General features: G+C 42.8%; 1 protein-coding gene, 1 long non-coding RNA gene, 2 other non-coding genes and 1 pseudogene across 11 annotated transcripts in view; 4 read left to right on the top strand and 1 right to left on the bottom strand.

Annotated features, from left to right (window-relative positions):
• Nucleotides 1–21,272, bottom strand: part of ACAA2 (acetyl-CoA acyltransferase 2) — an 83,599-nt gene extending 62,327 nt beyond the window's left edge. For 6 of the 7 annotated variants that reach the window (XM_044382997.3, XM_044382998.3, XM_057313100.1 and 3 more), the window contains exons 1-4: nucleotides 20,804–21,272; nucleotides 15,244–15,410; nucleotides 3,596–3,724; nucleotides 1,775–1,891 (exon numbers count right to left, since the gene is read on the bottom strand). In XM_044382997.3, the coding sequence (XP_044238932.3) occupies nucleotides 1,775–1,891; nucleotides 3,596–3,724; nucleotides 15,244–15,410; nucleotides 20,804–20,819 (429 nt within the window). In that variant the 5' untranslated portion in view covers nucleotides 20,820–21,272. The remainder of the gene's footprint in view (nucleotides 1–1,774; nucleotides 1,892–3,595; nucleotides 3,725–15,243; nucleotides 15,411–20,803) is intronic. The other variant, XM_044383000.3, reaches the window with a different exon arrangement.
• LOC113253407 (AP-2 complex subunit beta-like) lies at nucleotides 11,211–13,534 on the top strand (annotated as a pseudogene).
• Nucleotides 16,308–25,521, top strand: LOC113253409 (uncharacterized). 2 transcript variants are annotated; one of them, XR_008959696.1, is made up of 3 exons: nucleotides 16,308–16,429; nucleotides 24,253–24,351; nucleotides 24,891–25,521. It is a non-coding gene; the product is annotated as an uncharacterized LOC113253409 (long non-coding RNA). The 2 variants fall into 2 exon arrangements; XR_003315397.4 differs by lacking the exon at nucleotides 16,308–16,429 and adding an exon at nucleotides 21,333–21,893.
• On the top strand, nucleotides 21,463–21,604 carry LOC113253608 (small Cajal body-specific RNA 17). The gene has a single exon (XR_003315495.2). It is a non-coding gene; the product is annotated as a small Cajal body-specific RNA 17 (non-coding RNA).
• On the top strand, nucleotides 21,657–21,739 carry LOC113253605 (small Cajal body-specific RNA 18). Its single transcript, XR_003315492.1, has one exon. It is a non-coding gene; the product is annotated as a small Cajal body-specific RNA 18 (non-coding RNA).
• Nucleotides 25,522–26,848: the final 1,327 nt, after the last annotated feature.

Raw genomic sequence — 26,848 nt, 5'->3', positions numbered from 1 at the left:
GTTAAAGCATATCTTCTGATGTGGTCCATATATACAATGGAATATCACTCAGCCATCAGAAAGAACGATTACCCATTTGCAGCAACATGGACAGGACTGGAGGAGATTATGCTAAGTGAAATAAGTCAAGCAGAGAAAGACAATCATGTGGTTTCACTCATTTATGGAACATAAGAAATAGGAAGATAGGTAGGAAAAGGAAGGGAAGAATGAAGGGGGGGTAAACAGAAGGGGGAATGAACCATGAGAGACTATGGACTCTGGGAAACAAACTGAGGGCTTCAGAGGGGAGGGGGGTGGGGGGACTGGGATAGACCGGTGATGGTTATTAAGGAGGGCACGTATTGCATGGAGCACTGGGTGTTATACGCAAATAATGAATCATGGAACACTACATCAAAAACTAAGGGTGTACTGTATGGTGACTAACATAATAAATTATTAATAAAATAAAATAAAATATAGCATATCTTCTGAAAGTAATATGCCGTAGTATCTTTACATTTAAATAATTAATAGTTCCAATCAATGAAAGTAAAATTAGATTTTCTGATAGCATTTACTATTACTACTATTCATCTTTGGTTCTGGGACATTTTTAAAAACACCCAATGCCATAAGCAAATGCACACATTCTCCTCTCTCTCTATCTGTAGGGCTCTAAAGAGAGACGACAGTGCTAAATGTGCAGGGAAAGGACACAGGAAGTTATCCTACAATCAGAAACGAAACCCCGAAGGCTACATTTGGTAAGAAACCAAACGCCGGGTCCTCATGCAACGTTTCCCTGTAGCCACCTCTGTGAACCACCGCTGTCCAGGAAGAGTGTGCCTGAGCTCCTTCAGGGACAGGAACAGCCGGTTCCGTCAGCTACTGTGAGATGGAAGGGAAGCCAGCACCGGCTCCTTGAGGAACAGAAAAGTTGTTACTTACTATCCAGTGAGTGAGTCTTGGTAAGTATGCCCTTTGCGTGTCTTCTCCACTGCCTCCTCACCTTTGAGTCACTGACCTATCTTTTCCAAGGTGTTCTCATATATACTTGGTGTCCAAAATACTATCTCGTATTTTCTAAGTCTTATTCTTTCCAAATTTCAAAAAGGCTAGGGGACGAACTGGGTGAACAGTGTAAACCAGTCATTGCCTGTTGGAAAATGCTAACAGACAATGTCATTAGCCCTTCCACATGGGAGGGACAGCACACTAGCGTTCTATTATCAGTACCGTCATTCCCTTGCCGTAGCTCTCAAAGATGTCAAGATCAGTTTTCATCTGACTGATTTAGGACAGTATCGTCTGTATTCAAAGAGAATGTTTTTTAAAAAAATTTAAAAACAAAACAAAACAAGACGAGAACATTTTCTGTGATGAAGAAATATCTATTTAATGGAGATTGCTCCAGTAATAAAACTTCCATAAATCATGGTAAAGATTTAATTACCTGGTTTGCCATTTATTCAGTAGAGAAATTAATTACTTCAACCTCTGCCTATCTTTTTGATCTGCCTCTTCCCTTCCTCTGTCTCCCCAGGTATTAATTCCTCTCCCTGGGGAGAGGCGTGCTGAGATAAAGTCTATGTGGATTTTAAAATGTGGGTTAAAATGTTAAAACTAAAAACCAAACTGGGGTTTTGAAATATCTTACAAATTTCAAATCATTCGTATCTTGTCAATCCCCTATTAACGAAATTTGTTTGTTTTCTCTCTCCCAAAATGGTGTCATTGCAATTATTAGCATAATAGCACAACAATTTTTAAACATTTGAATGGTTCCAACCTTGAGATCTGATCCAAACTTGGTTCCAAAACGTATGTTTCTGACACAGTAGGGAGACTGGCTCATGCTTTCAGTTCCTCCGCACAAGACAACTTCAGCATCTTTAACACAAATCTCCTGTTTGAAAACAAATGAGCAACAACAACCAAAAACCTTTTACTGTGGCAGAGGTACATATTAAGCAGTAAACTAATGGTAAATTTAGAGATTTACAGTCTCAGAAGGAAACAGCTGTCAAGTGATTGTAAAGCAAACGCCACAGCATCCATTCCCAAGAGACAAGGGGACAAAAACCTAACAGAGTTCAATCGTGTGCACAAAAGTGACAAATTCTACCTACGTTTTGGCAAGGAATGATAATTCTTACCCTCAATATAAATCTTGAAAATCAGCAAGAGGTATTAATGCTTGGCATAATATACAGATTGTTAGCTGATGATAAAGAATAAATCCTTTAAAAAGACAGAAGTAGAATTTATCCCATTAATGGAGGAGTCTGAAGCAGACCACAGACTTCCAAGAACTGGGTTAACTGAGGAGGTTCATAAAAAGAGACCCATTTCATCCTTCTAACGCTTTCCACTATTTGCATTTCTCAGAAAAGCAGCAAGTAACAAGCCTCCAGAGCCCAGTGTTCACAGTGACTGCTAGGAAAATCAGGACCACTGTTTCAGATATATCGTTATAAAAATAAATTAACATGAAAATGATTTATTCATTACCATATGTCCATGTCCTTCATTCTGTAAAAAAAAAAATTAAGACCTGGACAAATAAAATTGGATTTCACTGTATCCCTTTTCCCTGTACTCAAGGGAACAAATGTATTTGCCCAAGTATCCATCCCTTAAAAAGGAATACATTTCTTATCATCCCCTAAATCCTTCAACTCTCTTCCTAGCCTTATAGTCTTTATTCAGTGTTCCACACTGCCACACAGGGAACTCTCAGACCTGGGTTCAAGTTCTGCCTCTATGACTTAGTAACCTTACTGGTCTGTTTCCTTGCCTGTTAAATGGGAATAGTGATAGTTCTTGCCTCACTGGATGGTTGTGAAGATTAAGTGAGATACTGAATGTAAATCTAGCATAGGTCAGGTACATAGGAAGCACTCGATAAAAATGACAGTCATTATTAACTTCAAAAAAAACTGTGATAAAATATACGTAACTAAAAATTTACCATTGTAACCAATTTTAAGTGTACAGTTCATTAAGTACATTCACATTGTTGTGTGACCATCCACCGTTCATCGCCAGACATCTTCTCGGCTTTGCAAGGTGAAGCTCAGTACCCATTAAACACGAACTCCTCATTCTCTCCTCCCCCAGCCCCAGCAACCACCATCCTACTTTCTGTCTCTATGAATCTGACTACTCGTGTAAATGAAATCGTACAGTACTTGTCCTTCTGTGACTCACTTATTCCATTTAACATGTCTTCAAAGATCTGTGAATAGCTTTTAAGAAACTATTTTCTTGGGGCGCCTGGGTGGCACAGCGGCTCAGGGCGTGATCCCAGCGTTATGGGATCAAGCCCCACATCAGGCTCTTCCGCTAGGAGCCTGCTTCTTCCTCTCCCACTCCCCCTGCTTGTGTTCCCTCTCTCGCTGGCTGTCTCTATCTCTGTCGAATAAATAAAATCTTAAAAAAAAAAAAAGAAACTATTTTCTTCCTGTGAATACTTTTCCAAGAAAAATCAAATACTGACCTTTCCTAATAAAGCACTATAGAACAAAAACCTACAGTGTTTTATTGAAGTGGGGCCATTTCCTCCTACAGCTTTTAACATATTTTCAGAGCAGTAAAACGTTGCCCATACCTGACATCCACTCACAATGGACTGGAAACCAGAGCCGCAAAGTCTGTTAACAGTGAGAGCTGGGATCTCTTTTGGGACTCCCACACGCAAACCAACATGCCGGGCCAAATAGGCAGCATCTGAGGAACTCTGGAATAGAGGGGAAAAGAAAAAGAGTGTCCTCTATAAATCTTAGCAATAAGGAGAAGGACAAAATACAGGGAAATTTTGGCAATCTATTAAAAATGATAAACTATATGGCTCTAAGGTAGGACACAATGCATATAGGCACAGCATATATTTTATGTAATACACACGTTTATCATTTGAATAAAAACTATAATTTGGTTAGTTGGTTTTTAAACATCCAAAGTACGAGAAAATCCTTATATTAAGTCTTCAACACAAGACAGAAATGTGTAACAATGAGAACTGTTTAAAAATAGAATGGGCTATCTTAAAATAGTACGTTCCTTAACAGAGAAAGTATCCAAAGCTGAAGTTCTCAACCTTGGCTGCACACTGAAGTAACCAGGAAAGCTTGATGGACATACGAATGCTCGAGTCTAACCAAACCAATTAAACCAGAAAGGTGCAGGCAAGGCATGGGTATCAGCAGACACTTTTAAAAGCACCCGAAGGACTATAATATGAAACTGAGGCTGCGACCTGTTGACCTAGGGAGGGGAGAGATAAACAAGGACCCCAGTTCAAAAGTAACACCGCTGGCCCTGCTTTGGGTTCTAAGAATAGCGGTGATGGCAGGTAGCCTGCTACAGACTTACGAGGTGGATACTTCAGGTTTCTGGTGAAATCTGCACATCAGTGTTTTTCTATCTGTTTCCTACCCTATAACCCCAGCCTGTGCACTTGTTCTGTGATTTTGCTGTTTATTTTTATCTTTTTAAGAAGATTTTTATTTATTTAGAGAGAGCGAGCACAGAGGGAGGAGACCTCCTGCTGAGCAGGAAGCCTGATGTGGGACTCAATCCCAGGATGCCGGGATCATGACCTGGGCCTAAGGCGGACGCTTAATTGACTGAGCCACCCAGATGCCCCTGGTCTCCTGTTTAATAGCACACAAATACTACTACCGGGTAACCAGAACCAGGTCTGAATGTGTTGAGATTCTTACTGCGTTTAGAATGAGAGGAAAACTGTGCAAGAATACATATAAAAGACACAGTGGCACAGAATAAGTGGAGAGCTGGAAGCGGACTCCCAAGGGCTGACAGGCTTGGTATGTGTGAGTGTAAATGTGCGATAAGCTTCCCATCCAGGCATGGATGCAGTGTTCTTAGCCTTAGTGGAAAAACTTGGTTTGGTGGTTTCAGCCCAATGTGGCAAATAGATCGTAAAGGATAAAGCAGTGTATTGACAGCTATAAACAGAGCAGTGCTAGGTTCTGTCTGTCTATATAAATAGAGAAACGGGCTTTGCCACAGAGGTTTAAACTATCTGGTTGTCCCATATATTAACACGAACTGGGACCTGAATACACAGCTGTATTTTATGTTTTATGGTCTCCCAGCCTTTCCAGCCCCGGCACTTTCGGACAAATCGTTGTCCTCGTTTGAAGTTTTTGTTGTTGGGTTTTTGTGGGTATTTGCCTCATTCCATCTCTGAGCTTTGCAGGAAGACAGGTGTGATTCAAAACTTATGTTCTAAGGTGTTTCTTGTTGAGGAGTCCCTCAACAAGAGGGAGTCTTGCTGAGGAGTTCTAAGGTGTTTCTTGTTGAGGTTTGCAGGAGTTAAGTCATGCTTCTCCACTAAGGGGGGAGTGGGGGTGGTGGTAACCCACAAGACAACCCATAGTTAAGTTGCTAGAAGAATTTTGTTGGAAATGTTAGCTTTGAGTTTTGTTGCTCTAGTTCCTAAAATAACTTGGAGGTGCTCTTCATTGGTCCATCTGATGTGAGAAACAGAGGCAGAAGAAAAAATTAAATTTCCTTACTACTTACAGCCCACTGACAAGTCCTTGAAACAGAGTGACATTCCTCTAGGAACTCAGCTGCCTCAATGTTAACAGTTTCCCAAGGGGAAAAGGCAATCGTAGCCCAACCCTCAGGATCCTGTTAAGTCTACTTTAACATATAAAAAATTCCTTTGGGAACCTCCATTTTCTCTAACCCCCAAAATACATATGTTGGCAATCATCCCCCAAGCATATGACCTACTGACAGACATCTGAAGGGTCTCATGACTAAGGTTTTATTAGACAGTAATAAATGACCTTTTACCAACAATACCTAGATCCCTCAAGGACCTGGAAACCCTGCTTCCAAATTCCCTAGAATAACCCCCTCACAATTTCCAAGTATATAATAGGCCACTCTTCATGACCCCAGTGAAGCTCTTTCTGCCCACAAGTACCATCCCCGTGCTTTAATCAAACCACCTTTTTGCATGAAAGGCGTCTCAAGAATTCTTTCTTGGCCATTGGCTTCGAACCTTAACATCTTTCCTACATCACATCTACTGCCTTGGTTCCTTGGATCTCACCCCTTTCACTTTAAGAAAAAACAAGTAAATGTTGCAGAGGTCTCTGTATTTGGCAACTGCCCTTTTGTAAGAAGCACTTTTCCCACGATCTCTGGGCTGTGAGATCAGGCTCAGGGCTAGGCCCTCTGCCCCACCCCCCACCCCAGGCATGTGCGTGCCTGCAAGCTGGCTTGCTCGGTCTCTCTCAAATACATAAAATCTTTTAAAAAGATTGTTGGTCAAGGGATATTCTTTTGCCAGGGTTTTCTGTTTTGGAGACACTTCTAATAGTCTCTAATGTCCAGACCGGTAAAATAGGTGCTTCATAAAATCAAGCAGTAGCCTGACGTAATAGAATATTAGCCAGGAGTCAGGGGGTCTGGACTGGCATCTAATCTAGACTCTTCATTCACTAGCAGTGTGAATTTTGGCTTACCTCAAATTGCTCCTCTGGGAAGTTATCTGCAAATGGATTCACAAGTGCCTCATTTGTAAATAAAAGGAGTGGAGTAGTTATGACTGAGTTGTTAAATTCTAGCCCAATTGACTGAATAAAGGTAGTTTCTGGAGATCTTACGACAATACACAGTTAGTTTTATGTAAATTCTGAATGTGGTCCTACCTGATACATATAAACCAGATGTCTTCTACTTTGGTCACTGTATTCCAGAAAGTAACTTTTTTTTTTTTTTTTTTTTTTGGTTACATATTCTCTAAGTGCTCCCGGGAAATGACTTTACGTCCCTTTTAACACCAAGATTTGTGCGACCAGCTTAGTATAGGAGGAAGAATACTGAACTAGAAGTCAGGGGATCCCCATTCTAGCCCAGGACTGTTACAGACTACCCGTCTCAGCTCTGAAACTTCTCTGGAGGTTTCCTCATGTGTTAAGAGAGGCCTGGAGTTCTACAAAATCTCTAGGGTTTCTTCTGGCTTTTTAACATTCCATAAATCTTAGAACTGACCTTCTTAAAAAAGTTCCTTTTTTTTTTTTTTAAAGATTTTATTTATTTATTTGACAGAGATAGAGACAGCCAGCGAGAGAGGGAACACAAGCAGGGGGAGTGGGAGAGGAAGAAGCAGGCTCCCAGCAGAGGAGCCTGATGTGGGGCTCGATCCCGGAACGCCGGGATCACGCCCTGAGCCGAAGGCAGGCGCTTAACCGCTGTGCCACCCAGGCGCCCCCTTAAAAAAGTTCCTATTCTTGTTTTATTTTTTAATTAAGGCATAACTGACATATAAAATACTAGTTTCAAGTGTACAACATAATGATTTGACATTTGTATATATTGCAAATTATTACCACAATAAGTCTAGTTAACATCTGTCATCATATATATATATGATGAGGGAGCCAAAGGCTGCCTGAAGACAAAGATAAGCTGACAGCAACCTCCCCCTACACCCCCACCTTGGGTGGGACATGGGTGACATTCTTCCAGGAATCTCCCAACTATATACTGTTAAAACCTTGCCAAAGGGAAAAACCACCTTAACCTGACCCGGGCAAGGCCTCTGGTATCTAGTAGGTATCTGGTAGGTCAGTCCTCTTAACATATGAAAACCCTTTTGAAACCTCCCTTTTCCTTCTTGTATGTAATCACCATTCCTCAAGACCCCGGTGCAACCGCTCTTTCTACCCACGGGGACACCCCATGCTTTAATAAAACCACCATTTTGCACCAAAGACATCTCAAGAATTCTTCCTTGGTCGTCGGCTCCAGACCCCACCCCACCGAACCTCACCTATATTCCAAAACCACATCATATAGTTACCAAAAATTTTTTTCTTGCAAGGAGGACTGTGTGAGGCTAGGAGTGAATGGTCAAGAAAAGAATTCTTGAGACGTTTTATTAAAGCACAGGGACAGAACCTGTAGGCAGAAAGAGCTGCACTGGGATTGTGAGGAGTGACTGATTATACTTTTTAGTTAGTGGGTGTTAGAGCGTTAAGTCTTTAAGAAATTTGGAAGCAGGGCTTCCAGGACCTTGAGGGGCCAGCGGCCATTCAGATGAGGTTCTTTACTACCGTCTAGTAAAACAGAGTCTTGAGACCCTTCAGATGTATGTAAGTGGGCCACATGTTTGAAAGATGATTGCTAACATGTATCTTGGGTGGAGGTGTTTATGGTTCTCAGAGAACTAACTATAAAACTATAACAGAGCCCAATGGGGTTGAATCCCACAACCCTGAAATCATACCTGAGCAGAAACCAAGAGTCGGTCACTCAACTGACTGCACCACCCAGGTGCCCCTATTTTATTTGTTATTATTTTAATATCTTTTTTAAAGATTTTTATTTATTTATTTGAGAGAGAGAGAAAGCATGAGCAGAGTAAGGGGCAGAGGGAGCAGCAGACTCCCCACTGAGCAGGGAGCCCCATGCGGCTCGATCCTGGGACTCTGGAATTATGACCTGAGCCAAAGGCAGATACTTAAGCGGCTGAGACACCCAGGTGCCCCTGGTTGCCCTATTTTATTATTTATTTTTTACCTTTCCATTTTGTAAACAGGGCTTTTATTATATATACCTTTTTATGTGTGTTCCAGGATATTTCGTGTTAATTTTCTAAGTGAAGGAGGACAGTGTACTATTTTTTCAATGCAAACCTAAAATTATTTTTTAATTATATTTGAATTTAGTTGACGCACAATGTTACATTAGTTTCAGGTGTAGCACACGGTGTTTTCTACATTCTGCTGTGCTCCCCACAAGTGTAGCTAGCTAGCATCCCATTCCCATACCACTGACTCTACTCCCCATGCTGTGCCTTTTATTCCCATATCTTATTCATTCCATAACCGGAAGCTTCTATCTCCCACCCTCCCTCACCCAATTTTGCCCATTCCCCTGTAGCAACCATCAGTTTGCTGTCTGTATTTATAGGTCTGATTCTGCTTCTTTGTGTATCGATTTGTTTTTTTAGATTCCACATGAGTGAAATCATATGGTATTTGTCTTTCTCAGTTCGATTTATTTCACTTGGCATAATACCCTCTAGGTCCATCCATGTTGTCTCAAATGGCACAATCTCATCTTTTTTTTTATGTCTGCATAATATTCCATTGTATACATATACTCACACAGACACACCCCACATCTTCCTTAGCCATTCATCTACTGATGGACACTTAGGCTGCTTGCAGATCTTGGCTATTGTAAATAATCCTGCAGTAAACACAAGGGTGCATGTATCTTTTCGAATTAGTGTTTTCATGTTCTTTGGTTACATTACCCAGTAGTGGAGTTACTGGATCATATGGTAGTTCTATTTTTAATTTTTTAAACTCTATACTGTTTTCCACAGAGGCTGTACCAATTTACATTCCCACCAACAGTGTATGAGGGTTCCTTTTTCTCCACATCCTTGCCAACACTTGTTATTTCTTGTGTTTTTTATTTTAGCCATTCGGACAGGTATGAAGTGCTATCTTACTATGGTTTTCATCTACATTTCCCGATGATTCATGATGCTGAACATCTTTTCATGCATCTGTTGGCCGTCAGTATGTCTTCTTTGGAGAAATGTCTCCTCAGGTCCTCTGCCCATTTTTTAATTGGATTATTTGATATTTTTGGTGTTGAGTTGTGTAAGTTCTTTATGTATTTTGGATATTAACCCCTTTTTAGATATACCATTTGCAAATATCTTCTCCCATTCAATAGGTTGTCTCTTTGTTTTGTTGATGGTTTCCTTCACTGTGCAAAAGCCTTTTATTCTGGGGGCGCCTGGGTGGCACAGTCGTTAAGCGTCTGCCTTCGGCTCAGGGCATGATCCCAGTGTTCTGGGACTGAGCCCCACATAGGGCTCCTCTGCTATGAACCTGCTTCTTCCTCTCCCACTCCCCCTGCTTGTGTTCCCTCTCTCGCTGGCTGTCTCGCTCTGTCAAATAAATAAATAAAATCTTAAAAAAAAAAAAAAAAAAAGCCTTTTATTCTGATGTAGTCCCAATAGTTTATTTTTGTTTCCCTTGCCTTCGAAGAAGATGCATCTAGTAAAGTGCTGCATGGTTGATGTCAGAGAAATTTACTGCCTGTGTTCTCTTCTAAGATCTTTATGGTTTTGGGTTTCACATTCAGGTTTTCATCCATTTTATTTTATGTGTGGTATGAGAAAATGGTCCAGTTTCATTCTTTTACATGTAGCTCTCCAGTTTTCCCAGCACCATTTGTTGAAGAGATGGTCTTTTCCCCACTACATATTTTTGCCTCCTTTGTCATAGAGTAATTGATACGGTCAACTGATTTTAACAAGAGGGCCAAGACCATTCAACGGAGGAAAGAATGGTCTTTTCAACGAAGGGTGCTGGGACAGTTGGATAGCCACATGGAAAGAATGAAGTTGAACCTGTACCTCGAAACATACACAACAATTAAATAAAAATGAATCGACCTAGTGTCAGTGCTAGCACTATAAAAGAGTCTCAGAGGAAACAACAGGGGTGAATCTTCATAACCATGCATTTGGAAATGGATTCTTAGATATGACACCAAAAACATGAGAAACAAAAAATAAATAAAATTGGGCTTCATCAAAATGAAAAACTCTCATGTTTCAAAGGACACTATCAAGACGCGAAAAGACAATTTAGAATGGAATACAAGACAATTTATCATATATATGATAAAGGACTTGTATCCTGAATATATAAAGAACTCTTACAATTTAGTAACAGCACAATTAAAAATGAAAAGGATTTGAATAGATACCTCTCCAAGGAGAATATGGAAACGGCCAGTAAGCATAAGAAATGATGTTCAGCATCATTAGTCACCAAGGAAAGGGAAATCAAAACCAGAATAAGATATTATTTCACAGACACTAGGATGGCTATCATCAAAAAGTCAGACAATAACAAGTGTTGCCAAGGATGGGGAGAAAATGTAACCTTCAAACACTGCAGGTAGGATTATAAAAAGTTGCAGCTGCTTTGGAAAACAGTCTGAAAGCTCCCAAAAGAATTAAACATGGAGATACCATATAACCCAGCAATCCCACTCCTAAGTATACACCCCCAAAATGAAAACCTATGTCTACATAAAAACTTGTATATGATGTTCAAAGCAGTACTACGCATAATAGCAAAATGTGGAAACCACCCAAATGTGTATCAACAGAGTAAGAGAAAAGCAAAATGTGGTATTCCCTCCAATGGAGTATTATTCAGCCACAGAAATGAAAGAAGTCCGAGGAAACCATTACACCACCACTCACGCCGTGCTCTCTGGCTGCTGCCGACCCCCACCCTTGCCGATGGTGCACATTAAAGATCCCTCACCATGACTGACTCCAAGTACTTCACAACCAATGAAAAAGGAACAATCTTTGAATTTAAGGCTGAACTCAACAAGAAAAAGAAAAAGGATGATGGCCGTGAAGAAAGTGATTGCTGCTGTGGCTGTGGGCAAGGATGTCCACTCTCACTTTCCAGATGCAGTGAACCGTATGCAAACTGACAATCCAGAATTAAAGAAGCTCACATATCTCTATCTGATGAACTAGGCCAAGAGTCAGGCAGACATGACCATCATGGCTGCCAACAGCTTCGTGAAGCACTGTGAAGGTCCCAATCCTCTAATTTGGGTCTTGGCAGTCAGGACCACGGGGTGCATCCAGGTGGACAAGATTACAGAGTATCTCTGTGACCCCCTCCGCAAGTGCTTGAAGGGTAAACATCCCTATTTCAGAGAACAGCAGCAGTCTGTGTGCCAAAACTCCATGATATCAATGCCCAAATGGCAGAAGATCACGGACTTCTGGATTCTCTGTGGGATGTCATAGTAGATTTAAATCCAATGGTGGTGGCTAATGCTGTAGCAGCATTACCTGAAGTCAGTGAATCTCACCCAAACAGCAACCTACTCAATCTGAACCCACAGAACATTAACAAGCTGCTGACAGCCCGGAAGGAGTGCACTGGATGGGGCCAGACTTTCATTGTGGGCTGCCTGTCGAATTACAACCCTAAAGACGACGGGAAGCTTGCAGCATCTGTGAGCGTGTAACTCCCCGGCTACCTCAAGCCAACTCAGCAGTGGTGCTTTCAGCAGTAAAAGTCCTAATGAAGTTTCTAGAATTGTTACCCAAGACTCTGAGTACTACAATATGCTGCTGAAGGAGTTGGCCCCTCCACTTGTCACTTCGCTGTCTGCGAGACAGAGACGCAGCACGTCACCCTGAGGGATCTCAATCTAATTGTCCAAGAAAGACCCAAAATCTTGAAGCAAGAAATCAAAGTCTTCTTTGCGAAGTACAATGATCCCATCTATGATAAATCAGAGGAACTGGACATCATGATTTGTTTGGCATCCCAAGCCAACATGGCTCAGGTTCTGGCAGAATTAAAGGGCTATGCCACAGACGTGGATGCTGACTTTGCTTGCAGAGCTGCGCGGGCCATCAAAGTGCAGCAATCCACAGAGTGCAGTGCAAGCACACTGCTTGATCTCACCCAGACCCAAGGGAATTCTGTGGTCCAAGAGGCAACTGTTGCCATCAGGGACATCTTTCACAAATACTCCAACAAGTATGAAAGTATCATTGCCACTCTGTGTGAGACCTTAGACTCGCTGGATGACCCAGACGCTCCTATGATCTGGATGGTGGGAGAATACGCTGCGAGAACTGACAATGCAGATGAGTCCCTGGAGTGCTTCCTGGAGGGTCTGCATGACGACAGCCCAGGTGCAGCTCTCCGCTTACTGCCACAGTGAAGCTCTTTCTCAACAAACCATCAGAAACAAAGGAGCTGCTAAGTCTTGAGTGTGGCAACGCAGGATTCTGACAAACCTGACCTTCGAGACCGGGGCTATGTTTACTGGTGTCTTCTCTCAACAGACCCGACACAGGCAAAGCAGTAGTCTTGTCTGAGAAGCCACTGATGTCTGAGGAGACAGATCTTACTGTGCCACCTCTGCTGGGGGAGCTCATCTGCCACACTGGATCTTTGACCTTGGTGTCCCATAAGCCTCCCAGTGCTTTTGTGGAAGGAAGCCATGGAATCTGTCACAAACACTTGCCAATACATCATGGGGGCCATGATGCAGGTGACAGCCCTGTTGGCACCACCACTGCCACCAACCTGGAACGGCTCAGGTTACCCCTCTCAAGGTGACCTTCTAGACCTTTTAAACCTTAACCTCGGTCCCCCAGTCAATGTGCTTCAGGTGTCCTCCATACAGATAGGAACAGCATACCTCTTGGAAGGAGGACTAGATGGTCTGGTGGGACCCTTCCATCCCATCATCAGGGCCTCTAACCTTCGCTCCTCCACCTACTCCCCTGCCCCCTGTGGTCAGCAGGGGTCCCAATGACCTGTCAGCACCCTCCAGGGGATAGGCATGTGACCTGCTGGACATGTGGTTCCTAAGGCTGTCTGACTGCCTGCAGTAAAAGCTAACAGCTTGGGGGTTTTCAGAACATTCACTCACCACCAAGGGCACATCTATATGGAAATGAACTTCACCAACAAAGCTCTGCAGCACGTGACAGACTTTGCAATCCAGTCAAACCAGAGTAGCAGCTTTGGTGTGATCCCCAGCACTCCTCTGGTCAACCATACACCACTGATGCCAAACCAGCGTACGGATGTCTCCCTGCCTCTGAACACCTTCGATCCGGTCATGAAGATGCAACCTCTGAATAACCTGCAGGCGGCTGTAAAAAACAATAGTCTCGTCTTCTACTTCAGCTGTCTCACCCCACTCAATGTGCTTTCTGCGGATTTCAAAAGGGAGCGCCAGGTCTTCTGGAAACGTGGAAGGCTATTCCCAAGGAAAGAGAACTTCAGTTTCAGATTAAGGAATGTCAATTAAATGCTGACAGTTTACAGCAAACTGCAAAACGACAATGTTTACACTCTTACCAAGAGGAATGGGGAGGGGGAGGACATGCTGTACCAATCCTGGAAGCTCCATAACAGCATCCGGATTTTGGGTGAGCTACAGGAAACCCAAATTACATGCTGCTGCTGAAATGCAGAGCTCCCGAAGTCTCTCAGGACATCTATCGGGTCTATAACAGCAGTTCTGAAAAGCTAACAGATGGGTCCGGTGCCCTCCGGCCACCCTGTGACTGGTGCAAGCCAAGAACTCTTAACTGGAAATAATCGTATTGCCAAGTAGACTCTGAAGCCAAACACGCTGAGGCCACACACCAAGGTAGTGACTGACATTACGGCACAACCTGTTGGATACTTTTAGCGTCTCGTGAACATTTGTAACCACTTCTTCGATCACTTTCCACCTCTTGTCACGTGCTGCTATCTGTCCTTACTTGTGAGCTTCTCCATAGTGTGCCGATGCCTTGCATTTTTGAGCATACTTTGATATTCTGTGATTGAGAGCTCATTTCGAAAGCAGAAAAGGACAAAAAATATTAAAGCAAAGAAAAATGTCACTGAAAAAAAAATGAAGTCCTTTAGATTCCACTACAAACAAAATCAGTTCCTGGTAGAAGCAAAATCTGAGTCACGGCTCTGGAACTTGGGGGGTGGAAACAACTGCACACCCCTTTCTGAGCCTTCTCCCTGCCCCAGGAGCTGAGCACTTGGGGGACGGGGTGGCAGCAGCCTCCAGTCTTCTCAGCCCGCCTCTCCTAGTATGGAACAACCACTTTCTGAGCCAGCCGAACAGTGACAGGGCCCCAGTACTCGCAGTGGCAACGCACTCCACGTTGAGCCTATTTCAAGAGCTGGGAGAAAGAAGGGAGCTCCCACTTATTGGCCACACTTCAAAGGAATACACAGCTTTCATTATCTGCAAATGAATGATCTATTTTGTCAACCTTAACATAGCAAGATAGAAGGTAAAGAAACTTATTTCCCATAACAAATACTGACCATGCTCCTACTGTTTAAGAAATTATAGGAGATGTGTTATATTGACTGGGTTTTCTACCCTCCTTAGTTGGTACACAGAGAGAACCAATTAACTTGAAAAAAAGTCAAGGAAATGAATCTAATGTTAAGAAGCAATGAAATATAACCCCAATGGGACAGATATACAGCTTCCAGATTATATGTGGCTTTGAATTATGTATGCCATTGCTTCTAGAGTCACAGGATTACTGAAATCATAAATACCTTTAACCATTATTAACGAATTCACATTAAGACATATTAAAGAAATTACCTTCTTAATAACATAAAGCACCAAGAACGAATACCTCCCTTCTGCCCTACTAACCTGTATGACATTGCCTACAATGACACTGTCAATGGTCTCAGGTGAGACCTTGCCTGCAGACAAAGCAGCCCTGGCAGCAAATTCAGTCAAGTCGGTCGCCGTGAAGTCTTTCAGAAGACCTCCATATGCTCCAAAGGGTGTTCGCTTAGCCGCAACAATGAACACACCTATTGTAATGAAGAGAGACTTGTAAGCAGTGACAGATTAGTGTCCCTAACATGCTTTAAATAATCTCACTATGTAACCTAGTATTAGGTACTATTTTCAATTAGAACTCAGACAATTTTTGTCACATAATAATATGTGGAACAAGTTATGCTCACAAAAGCAGTCTTTTTTTATTTTTTAAGATTTTATTTATTTGACAGAGAGACACAGCAAGAGAGGGAACACAAGCAAGGGGAGTGGGAGAGGGAGAAGCAGGCTCCCCGCCGAGCAGGGAGCCTGATGCAGGGCTCGATCCCAGGACTCTGGGATCATGACCTGAGCCGAAGGCAGATGCTTAACGACTGAACCACCCAGGCGCCCCCAAAAGCAGTCTTTTAATGAAGGGGTATTAGTCTGAGCTATACACTGGCCCCAGAAACTACATGCTGCAATGTAAATCCATCTTGCTAGAAAACATTCTCGTCCTCAGGTGATTTACAATGCTAGAAATGTTTGTTTAAAACTAAAATGCTAGGACACCTGGGTCTCTCTCTCTCTCCCTCTGCCCCTCCCCCTGCTTATGCTCTCTCCCTCTAAATTTTTAAAATCTTAAAAAAAACCCAAACATTAAAAAATAAAAGAATGTTACTCCTAACATATACAACTATAATTTAGAACAGATCCAATTAATTTTTATGAATATTCAGATATTTACAAGACCATAAAAATATTATTTCAGTGCATTATAGATGTTTTGTTCTGATAGATGGGTTATTCTGTGCCACTATACCTTCCTCAGTTTTTGCAAATGTCCTCTAAACCTCTTTGATGAATAGTTTACCTATTTTTATATTGGTATTTTATTTCATTTTTCTTTCCCCTTCCCATGTCCTCTTCCTAATTTCATTACAGCCTCTGTGTGGTCATGGCTCCTATCTGATCAACTCTCCTGCGAATAATAATGACTACTGGAAGGCCTTGGAGAATGAACAAAACTAGGCAGATATGGAGGAGATATGGAAGAAGGGAACAGTACTGGGTGAGTGTCCAATTTATTTATAGCCTCTGACTTGAAGGCAAACAGTTCACACTACGTGAATGGCTAGAACACAGAAAACTCAGTCTTACTGGCTTGAAAACTTAAGAGAACTGAGTTCATGGCAACCACAGCCACTGGTAAATGAGAATGAATCTGCGAAAGGAAAGGACCACAGGCAGGAGCCCAAATCCTATAATACGAACTCTGCCTAAATATCTGGCTGACCCTTTAACCATGCACCTACAAACACCTTAGCTAAGGCTAACAGAACTGAACTTCGATTTGAGCTGTCGCCCTCTACAGGGGAGACAGAGTTTAAACCAACTGAGTTCAGCCAAATTAACTGCCTGCAAAAATAAATAGCCAACCAAACAATCAATAAATTAACATGCTCTGGAAGAACACAACAGAATTCGGGCTCTACAATGTTTCACATGCAACATCCATGCTACAATCCAAAATTGATGCACATATGAAGAAACAATATTATTCATTTTTTTTTAATTTTTAAAATTTTTTAATATGATTCATTCTTAAGAGAAAAGACAATCAACAGCGACCAACTCCAAGATGACCCAAATGTTAGAATTAGCAGACAAGGATTTTAAAAGCAGTTATCTATTGTAAATATATCTATTGTAAATATGCTTATAATAAAGGTTACGCCATCTCAGCAAAGAAACAAACTTTAAAAAATATCAGGGGCGCCTGGGTGGCACAGTGGTTAAGCATCTGCCTTCGGCTCAGGGCGTGATCCCGGCGTTGTGGGATCGAGCCCCACGTCAGGCTCCTCAGCTATGAGCCTGCTTCTTCCTCTCCCACTCCCCCTGCTTGTGTTCCCTCTCTCGCTGGCTGTTTCTATCTCTGTCAAAGAAAAGAAAAGAAAAGAAAAAAAAGAAAAGAAAAGAAAAGAGAGAGAAAGAAAGAAAGAAAGAAAAACAAACTGTAAAAAAAATCAAAATGGAAATTCTAAAACTGAAAGATATCTGAAATAAAAAATCCACTGAATGGGCTTAACAGAAGAATGAAAATGAAAGATTCAGTGACTAAACATAGGCACACGGAAATTTTATGATCTGAAGAGAGAAAAAAAAGAAAACAAGAAAGAGAACCTCAAAGTCTGACAAAGGAACAAAGGTAACTCAATGGAGAGAGGGCAGTCTTTTCAGCAAATGGTGCTGGAACAACTGGACATCCACATGCAAAAACTAATTAATTAAAAAATAAAATCTAGACACAGACCTTAAACCTTTCACAACAATTAACTCAAAATGGCTCATAGACTTAAATGTAAAATGCAAAACTATAAAACTTCTACAAGATAATACAGGATAAAGTCTAGGTGACCATGGGCTTGGTGGTAACTTTTTAGATTCAACACCAAAGGTCTGATCCATGAAAAAAAAAATGTGGTAAGGTCAATGTCATTAAAATTAAAAACTTCTACTCTGCAAAAGACACATTAAAGGAAATGAAAAGAACAAGTCACAAACTGAGACAGAATATTTAAAAAACACTTATTTGATTAATGACTGATATGCAATATACACAAATGATGTGGTTTTGGAATACAGGTGATGCGTGGCCCGGAGCCAACGACCAAGAAAGAATTCTTGAGATGTCTTTGGTGCAAAATGGTGGCTTATTAAATCATGGGGATAGGACCCGTGGGCAGAAAGAGCTGCTGCGCTGGGATCTTGAGGAGTGGCTGATTATATACTCAGGAGTTGGGGAAGTAAGGAAAAGGGAGGTTTCCAAAGAACTTTTTTTTTTTTTTAAGGTTCTATTTATTTATTTGAGAGAGAGAATGAGAAAGCATGAGAGGGGGGAGGGTCAGACGGAGAAGAAGACTTGCTGTGGAGCAGGGAGCCCGATGTGGGATTGGATCCTGGGACTCCAGGATCATGGCCTGAGCCGAAAGCGGAATGAGCCACCCCGGTGCCCCTCAAAAGAAATTTTCATATGCTAAAGAGGGTCGACCTACAAGATACCTACAAGATACCAGAAGCCTAGCCATTGTCAAGTTAAGGTTGTTTCCCCCTCTAGTGAGGTAGCAACATGAAGACAGTTGGGAGATTCCTGGAAGATGTCACACAGGTCCCGCCCAGGAGTGGGAGGGGAGGGGTTTTGCAGGGTGTCAGCTTCTGCTTTGTCTTCAGCCAGCCTTCTGATCCCTCATTACAAATATATCTTAAAATTCAACAAAAGAAAATCAACAACCCAGTTAAAAAGTGGGTAAAAAATCTTAACAGACACCTCATGAAAGATGACATAAAGATGGCAAACAGCCCTTTGAAAATATACAACATCCTAAGTCATTAGGGACATACAAAATGAGATACCACTACACAACTATTAGAATGGCTAAAATCCAAAACACCAACGCCCCCAAATGCTGGTGAGGATGCAGACAAAAGAAACTCTTTCACTGCTGCTGAGAATGCAAAAGACAAGGACTTTGCAAAACAGTTTGGCTGTTTCTTATAAAACCAGAACAAAACCGACCCTACCCATATGATCTAGCAATCGCTGTTCCTATGTATTTATACAAATGAGTTGAAGAGTTATATCCACACAACCTACACACGAATGTTTACAGCAGTTGTATTCATAACTGCCAAAACTTGTAAGACACCAAGATGTCATTCAGTAGGTGAATGGATGTGGCACATCCATATAATAGGACATCATTCAGCAATAAAATGAGCTGTCAAGTCACGAAAACACCAGGAGGAAGCTTAAATGCACACTGTTAAGTGAAAGAAGCCAATCTTAAAGGGCTACAGACTGTATGATTCCAACTATATGCCACTGGGAAAAGGCAAAACTATGGAGACAGTATAAAGGTCGGTGGTTGCCAAGGGACTTGGCAAAGATGTGCTGATGTGACAGCATAGACAAAACCTCCCACTAGAACGCCAGACAGGAACACTGCCTTCCCGGAGGTCCCAGTTAGGTTAAATATTAACTCACTTAATTAGAGCAACTACAGACAGCAACCAGAACAAATTGAGGAAAACCGCTGCTGATGAGGTTTTGGGACACTGGTGAGGTGAGATGGGGTGGAGCCTGGAGCTGACGACCAAGAAAAAATTCTTAAGATGCCTTTGGGGCAAAATGGTGGTTTATTAAAGCACGGGGACAGGACCCGTGGGCAGAAGGAGCTGCACCAGGGTCATGAGGCGGGGCCCATTATATACCCTCAAGTTGGGAGGGGGTTCGGGATAGCGTTATAAGTCTCTAAGGAATTTTGGAAGCAAGGTTTCCAGGACCTTGAGGGGGTAGCTATTGTTGGGAAAAGGTCATTTATTACCGTGTAATAAAACCTTAGTCATGACACACTTCGGATGTATATCAGTGGGCCATATGCTTGGGGGATGATTGCCAACACGTATCTTGGGGGGGTTAGAGATAAAGGAAGTCTCCCAAGGAATTTTTATGTTAAAGTGGACTTACAGGATCCTGGGGGGGGGGGGCTCAGCCTAGGATTGCCTTTTGCCCTTAGCAAAGTATTAATATTGAGGCACTTAAGTCCCTAGAGGAATGTCACTCTGCCTGTTTCAAGGATTTGTCAATGGACTGGAGGCAGTAAGGAAATGTAGTAATTTTTCTCCTCCCTTTGTTTCCCACATCACTGCTACAGCATCCATCTCAGTTTCTAGATTAAAATAGCTAGGCAGGCACGCCTAGGTGTCTTGAAAGATACACAGACATTCCCAAAAAAGCCAAATAACGGTAAAAGCACTATTCCTTGGGTGCAACCACCTTGTACAGGGATGCTAATAAAAAACTGGGGGATCGGTTCTTGTTCCTTAAACTTAAAATTCCACCGATTGTGACCATCTGTTCGGTGAAGGGAGTTTACACACTTTTTTTTTTTAAGTTACTAACCCTAGAATTTATATACTAGTGTGACTGCAGTTTCCTGGAGTCAACTTAAAGTAGTGAAAGGGAATGAGCTGGTCTTCCAACAGAATGCCACCACGCATGTGGTGGAACAGGCCACTGGGGCGGAAGTTCCCCGGAGACCCTGAAAGACCGTCAATTCCTCCCCCACAAACTTCGGCATCCCGGACCTGTGCAGAGGCGGGGGACTCTTCTGCGAAGCAGCCCTCCTCCCCAGGCCCCCCGGTGCTTCCGGCGCCGCCAGTCTGCCTAACAGCTGAAAAGAACGGGGCGGGGGTGGGGTGGTCTGCGCGAAGAAGGGTAATGACCTTCAAGGTCGGAAGCAAATCTTGGTCTCTACCCTCAGCTGGAAACTGCACCAAAATCGCTGTCGCTAGTGCCCTACAAGTATGTTTTCTCCTTGACCCGACAATCCTTCCGGGTTGGGCTTTTATCAAGCCCCCTACAGATGACCCCAGCGACGCTCACCTCGGAGCAGGGCCATGGCCGCAGCGCGAAAGGACGCAGGACTTCCACTCCAGCGATGAGGAAGGGCGCCTACCCAACTCCAGGCCTTAAAGCTGGGGGCGGCGCCCCGCGAGGCCCCGCCCCCGCCCTTTCACCCACTTTCCGACCTCTCCTCTGGCTGGTCCGAGCTCATCGCCCCCTCGGCCAGACGCGGCCTTCCGCGTGCCTTCACCTGGGAACCACAAAGTCCGCCAACAGCCGGGCCCTGCAGAAGAGATCGTTCCCTGCCAGCGCATTTCTTCCTCACGCTTTACCTCTCTTTTCCAAAGCGAGACCTTGACTTGACCCCACGCTGTCCATCCTGTCCCTGGCCTCTACAACCCGCCCCCCGCCCCGTAATCCCGCCTCGAATGTTCCCTTCATCCCAAGGCAGCCCTCCCGGGGCTGGCGGGGAGGGGGCGCGGGCGAGGGGGCTGGCGCGGGGGCCGGAAGTCCGGGAGGCCGGGCGCGGAGGACGGCGCGAGGGGATTGGCTGCGCCTCTGCCGCGGGCTGCGGGGTGCGGCTGCGCGGAGGGGCAGAGGCCCAGGCCGCTGGGCCTGAGAGGGGCGTCGAGACTTGGTGCGGGTTGCGGGTGGGGATGGGCGTCCGAGGGATGTAGCGAGTGTCGGGGGACAGGGAGTCCCCGAGTCCCCAATGTAGCCCCCAGATGAGCTCGCAGTATTTTCCTTATATGATCGGGCCCCGTTGCTGGCGGCGCCGCTGGCCCGGAGCCTGAGAGGATTATAAAAACGTTTCAGATGAAGTGTGGCTGGGGACCGGGGCGGGGAGATGAGGGAGAGTTAGGGAGGCCTCTGCCGCTGGAACTGTGAGCCCTGGTCGATGATGACATGACCACTGCGCAATCTGAGTTCTGGGAACCAGGTGATGGAGTGTGTGCTGAGCACGGGCTGAGACCGGGCGAGCAGGAGAGCCGCAGAGCGGGGGCGCGGGGACGCGGGGCGGGTTTCTGTGCCTAGGAGGCTGCGGTGGATCGCCTGGAGGTTTCTGTGAACCCTCAGGGCTTGCCTGCCCTGGACTCTTGCTTTCAGGCTCCTGCAGCCTTCTTGCAAGGTATCCATCATTTTTATTATGAAAACATTTTAACATACAGAGAACTGGAAGCGTTTCTGCAGTGAACACCCATACATCCACCACCTGTATTCTGCAGTAGTGAACATTTTGCCATATTTGCCATGTCACATCTGTCCTTCTAACAACAAACCACTTTATTTTTCTAATGCAGACCTTAATACGGTAGTCTCCCCCGCCCAATGGGGGGAGGGGAGGGAGACATGGTCCCAGACCCCTAGGCAGTGCCCGAAACCAGATAGTACCAAGCCCTAAGTTTTTTTTCCTTTATGTACATACCTATGATAAAGTTTATGATTTAGGGACAGTATGAGATTAACAGCAATAATAAGACATAATATCCTGTAGTAAAAGTTACCCGACGGGCACCTGGGTTGCTCAGTCTAGTTAGGCCTCTAACTCATGATTTTGGCTCAGGTCATGATCTCCTGTTGGTGAGATGGGGCCCTGGTTCAGGCTCCCACCTGGGGGTGGAGCCTGCTTAAGGTTCTCTTTCTCTCTCCCCTTCAGCCCCTCCTCCCTCGTTTTCTCTTTCTCTCAAAAAAAAAAGTTATGTGAATGTGGTCTTTATTTTTTAAGATTTTATTTATTTGAGAGAAAGCACGAGCACAAGCTGGAGGAGGGGCAGAGGGAGAAGCAGACTCCCCGCTGAGCATGACCTGAGCCAAAGGCAAATGCTTAACCGAGTCACCCAGGTGCCCCCAATCTTTAAAATCTTAACTCTGGGAACACTTGGCTTGGGTTCTGTTAGATGTCAATATTTATTTATGGTTTTTCTTAAAATTTCCATGTAGTCAAATGTGCAAATCTTTGTTTTTTTTTAATTTTATTTGTTAGCACAGCAGGTGCAGCAGCAGAGGCAGAGGGAGAAGCAGGCTCCCCACTGAGCAAGGAGCCCAATGCGGAACCCAATCCCAGGACCCTGGGATCACAACCCGAGCCAAAGGCAGACACTTAACCCACTGAGCCACCCAGGTGTCCCAAATGTGCAAATCTGAGATTGGTTGAATTTCACAAGTGTATACACTCTTATAAGCCATACTACCATCAGCAATAAAACTATAATTAAAACATGTTCACCATCACAAAAAAATCACTTTATTTCCCCTTCCCACCCTCTACCTCCCTGTCTCCCATTGTTCTGTTTTTCTCACCATCTACTGCAGTTTGACCCTCAGATTTATTCCTTTTCTCCTGTTACTTTAAATTGAATGAATGCAGGAAACGATAGCTGACTGAATACATAGGCAAGCTCTGAGGGTTATAAACTTTTAAAAAAATGTAAAGTACGTTCCCACAACAAGTGTGTATAGCCAATAGAATTCTGACTGAGATCAAAGCTTCTCACCAACCAGATGATTTTTTTCACCTGCATCTTCTGGATAATGAACAGGGAGTGATAATAAAAGCTACCGTTTTTTGGATACAGTGTACCCAGCATTGTGCCAGGCACTTACATATAGTTTTATAACTTTTATACCCAGGTGATATAATAATTATATAAAATGGAATAATATACAATTCCTATACATTGGACAAATCCTAACTGAGGGACAGTCTACAACCCCATGAGATAGATGGGTTTTTTTTCCCTCTCTCATTTTATAAATGATGAAGCTTAGGCCCAGAGAAACCAAAGAACTTGCGAAGGCCTCCAATCTAGAAAATTGCTGAACTAGAATTTTGAATCCTTGATTCTCAAATGCCCAAGGCCTGTTGTCTTCAGGACTTACAGGATGTGGAATATAGTAGGGGGGTAGAGAAGCCAACAGGTATCATTACCTAAGGTCTCTTACACAAAACGAAAGGAGGTGAATGTTAAGTGAATCTTCCTTGGAGGAAGAAATAAAAGTATTTGGGAAGAAATCCTGTTAAGGATGACTTTCTATATTTTCTAGTATACAGTGGCTTAGGTTCTGAAGGTTTGTTTGCTTTTTTCTGCAGGGCAGGGTATGTGTGGGAGATAAAGTGGTTTCAGGTAGGTGGAGAGGTGAGGCACTGTGTCAGTACTAAATGTTCACCTTTTCCCAGGGTTCCTACAGGAAATGATTTGAGTATTTTTTCAATCCTCTCAAGGACAATACAGAGCGAGTACCGTTCTAGGTGTAGAAGTTGTTATTACATTGCATATAATGGAAACCTCGGGGCATTGGACTTGATTTGGGTTTGACAGCTAGTAACTCAGTTCTAGTATTTTTTTGCCGTTATAGTTCCTGAGTTAAAGGCTTATTTTTCCTTTAGGGCTAATTATCAACTGGGGTGCTTTTGGCAGCAAATAACAGAAGACTTGACCTAAAATGGCTTAAACATTAAGGATTTTTTTTATTGTTTCACATAACAGGAAGCCTCCAAGTATTACCATGTCATCGAGCATCTAGGCTTTTGGTTGCTACAGCTGTAGGCATCATGTCTGCACCAAACCATGTTCAGATGGGGGAAGGTGAGTGTTTATTGATGTGGTTTGGAGTGGTGGGGTGGTGGAATTCAGAGCCCACGGCCAAGAAAGCATCCTTGAGATGTCTTTTGCAAAATGTGGTTTTATTAAAGCATGAGGACAGGACCCATGGGCAGGAAAAGCTGCACTGGGGTTGTAAGAAGTGACTGTATATATAATTTTCTATCCTGTGGAGGGGAGGGTGATGTTAGGGCTCCATGAAATTGAGTCTATAGGTTTCTGGAGATGGCTTTTTTCTTGTAAATCATTCAGACAGTTGCAAAATGTTGGAGACTCGTGTCCTGCAGGACTGTGATCTCTATCATTTAACCGTTTGTTTTTCCCTTTTCTTTGCTGGAAAGCAGCCAGGCGTGCCTGGGGAATGTCCCATATAGGGGTGTGGAGGGGTGTCCCTCCCTCATCATTTGTTTTATCTCTTTATCAAGAAGCAACATCTTTCTCTTCTGTTTCGTTGGCCAGAATTGAGTTGTATGCCCATGACCTAGCTGCAAAAGTGGCTGGAAAAAATTTTCTGTCTTTTTCAGTTTCTATCTTGGAAAGCAGGCTCTGCCAGTAAGGATGAAAGCTGGAGAAAAGGCTGTTGAGTCGGCGGCCATCAGTGCCAGGCACAACGGCCTTTATAAACAATTACACAGACTGTCACGTAACCTACACTCTCTCATATTGCATACTGACATCTCTAAATTGCTTCGATGAACTTGGACTTGTCTGTCTTCGCTCATAATTGAGAAATTGGAGCTCTGGCCTTTTGTACTACCTGTCAATCAAAAGTTCTACTCTAGCGGTGTCCTCTCATTGGATGAACGGCACTGTGCAATTGCTCAGATTTACTACGAAATTCAATGTTGATATTAATTTAAAACAAGTAGCAAATAGAAAAATTAAAATGCTGCTCATTGGGTATAGTGCCTAGCACACAGGAGGTACTCAATAATTATTTGTGGCATTAAGCAATGCTACTCATAAAATTAAAGCCAAAATAGAATTGTTTTGGTGAGCCAAAACATGTATTTTATCTCAAGTTGGCGCTTAATGAACTTAAGCCAAACTGTGTGTTTTGTAATGGAGAAAATAAAAACCAGAAAGAGAATGTAAAGTGAATTATGCCGAAAAGTGAGATACAGGGGTGGAGGAAATAAACAGATCTTTAAAAGTTATGGAGTTTTTCAGACTCTTAACTCTAGGGAACAAACTGAGGGTTGCTGGAGGAGAAGTGGGTGGGGGATGGGGAACATGGGTGATGGGCATTAAGGAGGGCACTTGATGTAATGAGCACTGGGTGTTATATGCAACTGATGAATCACTAAACTCTCTGAAATTAAAAAAATAGTAATAAAATCTTACAGTTGAAGTCTAAAAAGAAAAAAAAGATATGCCACCCTCCAAACATGCCAAAAAATAAATATAAAAAAATAAAAGTTACGGGTTTTTCATTAAAACTTTCTTACAGTTCAAATGCAGAGAAAATTCTTTGTACAACTAGTGATTAGGGATATAGTGTCCTTTAATAAGAGAAGGAAGGTTCTATTCAATTTGCCTTCCACATATTTATTAAGATTCCATCACTAAGTATCACAATCTCCCACCTGATACCCTGCAAATCACTGGCAGCAAGTCCCTCCAAATTTACTAAGTTTTCTCTAATTAGAAATGTCACTAAAATGGGTGGATCCTAAAACCATTTGCTAAAGGTTTACACATATAAAAACATGTTAATATATGTAAAGACATTTTACATAGTCTCAGTATCACAAAGAGGAAAATGAACCTTTACAGTAGAGAAATCTTGGGAATATTACCACCTTAACCAAATGACCAAACTTCACATCACCAATAATGGGACAAAATGATGCCATGTCATCGGGGCACTGGGGACACAACTTCACCTATGTAGGATCTCTCCAAAAAATGTCTGCCTGGAATCCCATCCTAAAGAAATTATCAGACAAATCCAAATTAAGGGATAGTCTGCAAAACGACTGACCTAAACTCTTCAAAGATGTTGACGTGAAAAACAAAAAAAAGCCTGGGAATGGTATCAGATAAAAGGAGCTGGAGAATGACAATTACATTTAATGTGGGATCTTTCACTGAAACCTGGATTAAAGACAACCCTAAAAAAACAACAACAAAAAACCAAAACAAAAAAATTCTGTTCTAAAGAACAGAATTGGAACATTTGGGGGAACTTTAATATAAGTTATATGAGTTAGTTGTGTTGATGTAACTTTTCCTGATTATGTTAATTATATTGTAGTAATGTGGGAGATTGTCCTTTGTTCTTAGAAGTGACGCGGTGAGTCATGATGTCTGCAATTCATTTTCAAATGACTCAGGAAAAAAAATGTGTGTAAATACCCTGGCAGAGAGAGAAAGCAAATATAGCAAAATATTACCAGTTAGGGAATCTAAAGGGAGGAATATATGGTTGTTTTATTGTTCTACTTTTATAACTTTTCTGTAGGTTTTTAACTTTCTCAAT

The sequence above is a fragment of the Ursus arctos genome, unplaced genomic scaffold (assembly GCF_023065955.2).
Source record: "Ursus arctos isolate Adak ecotype North America unplaced genomic scaffold, UrsArc2.0 scaffold_17, whole genome shotgun sequence".
In the NCBI taxonomy this organism is placed as follows: Eukaryota; Metazoa; Chordata; class Mammalia; order Carnivora; family Ursidae; genus Ursus; species Ursus arctos.
This window is presented reverse-complemented; position numbering and strand designations above follow the sequence as displayed.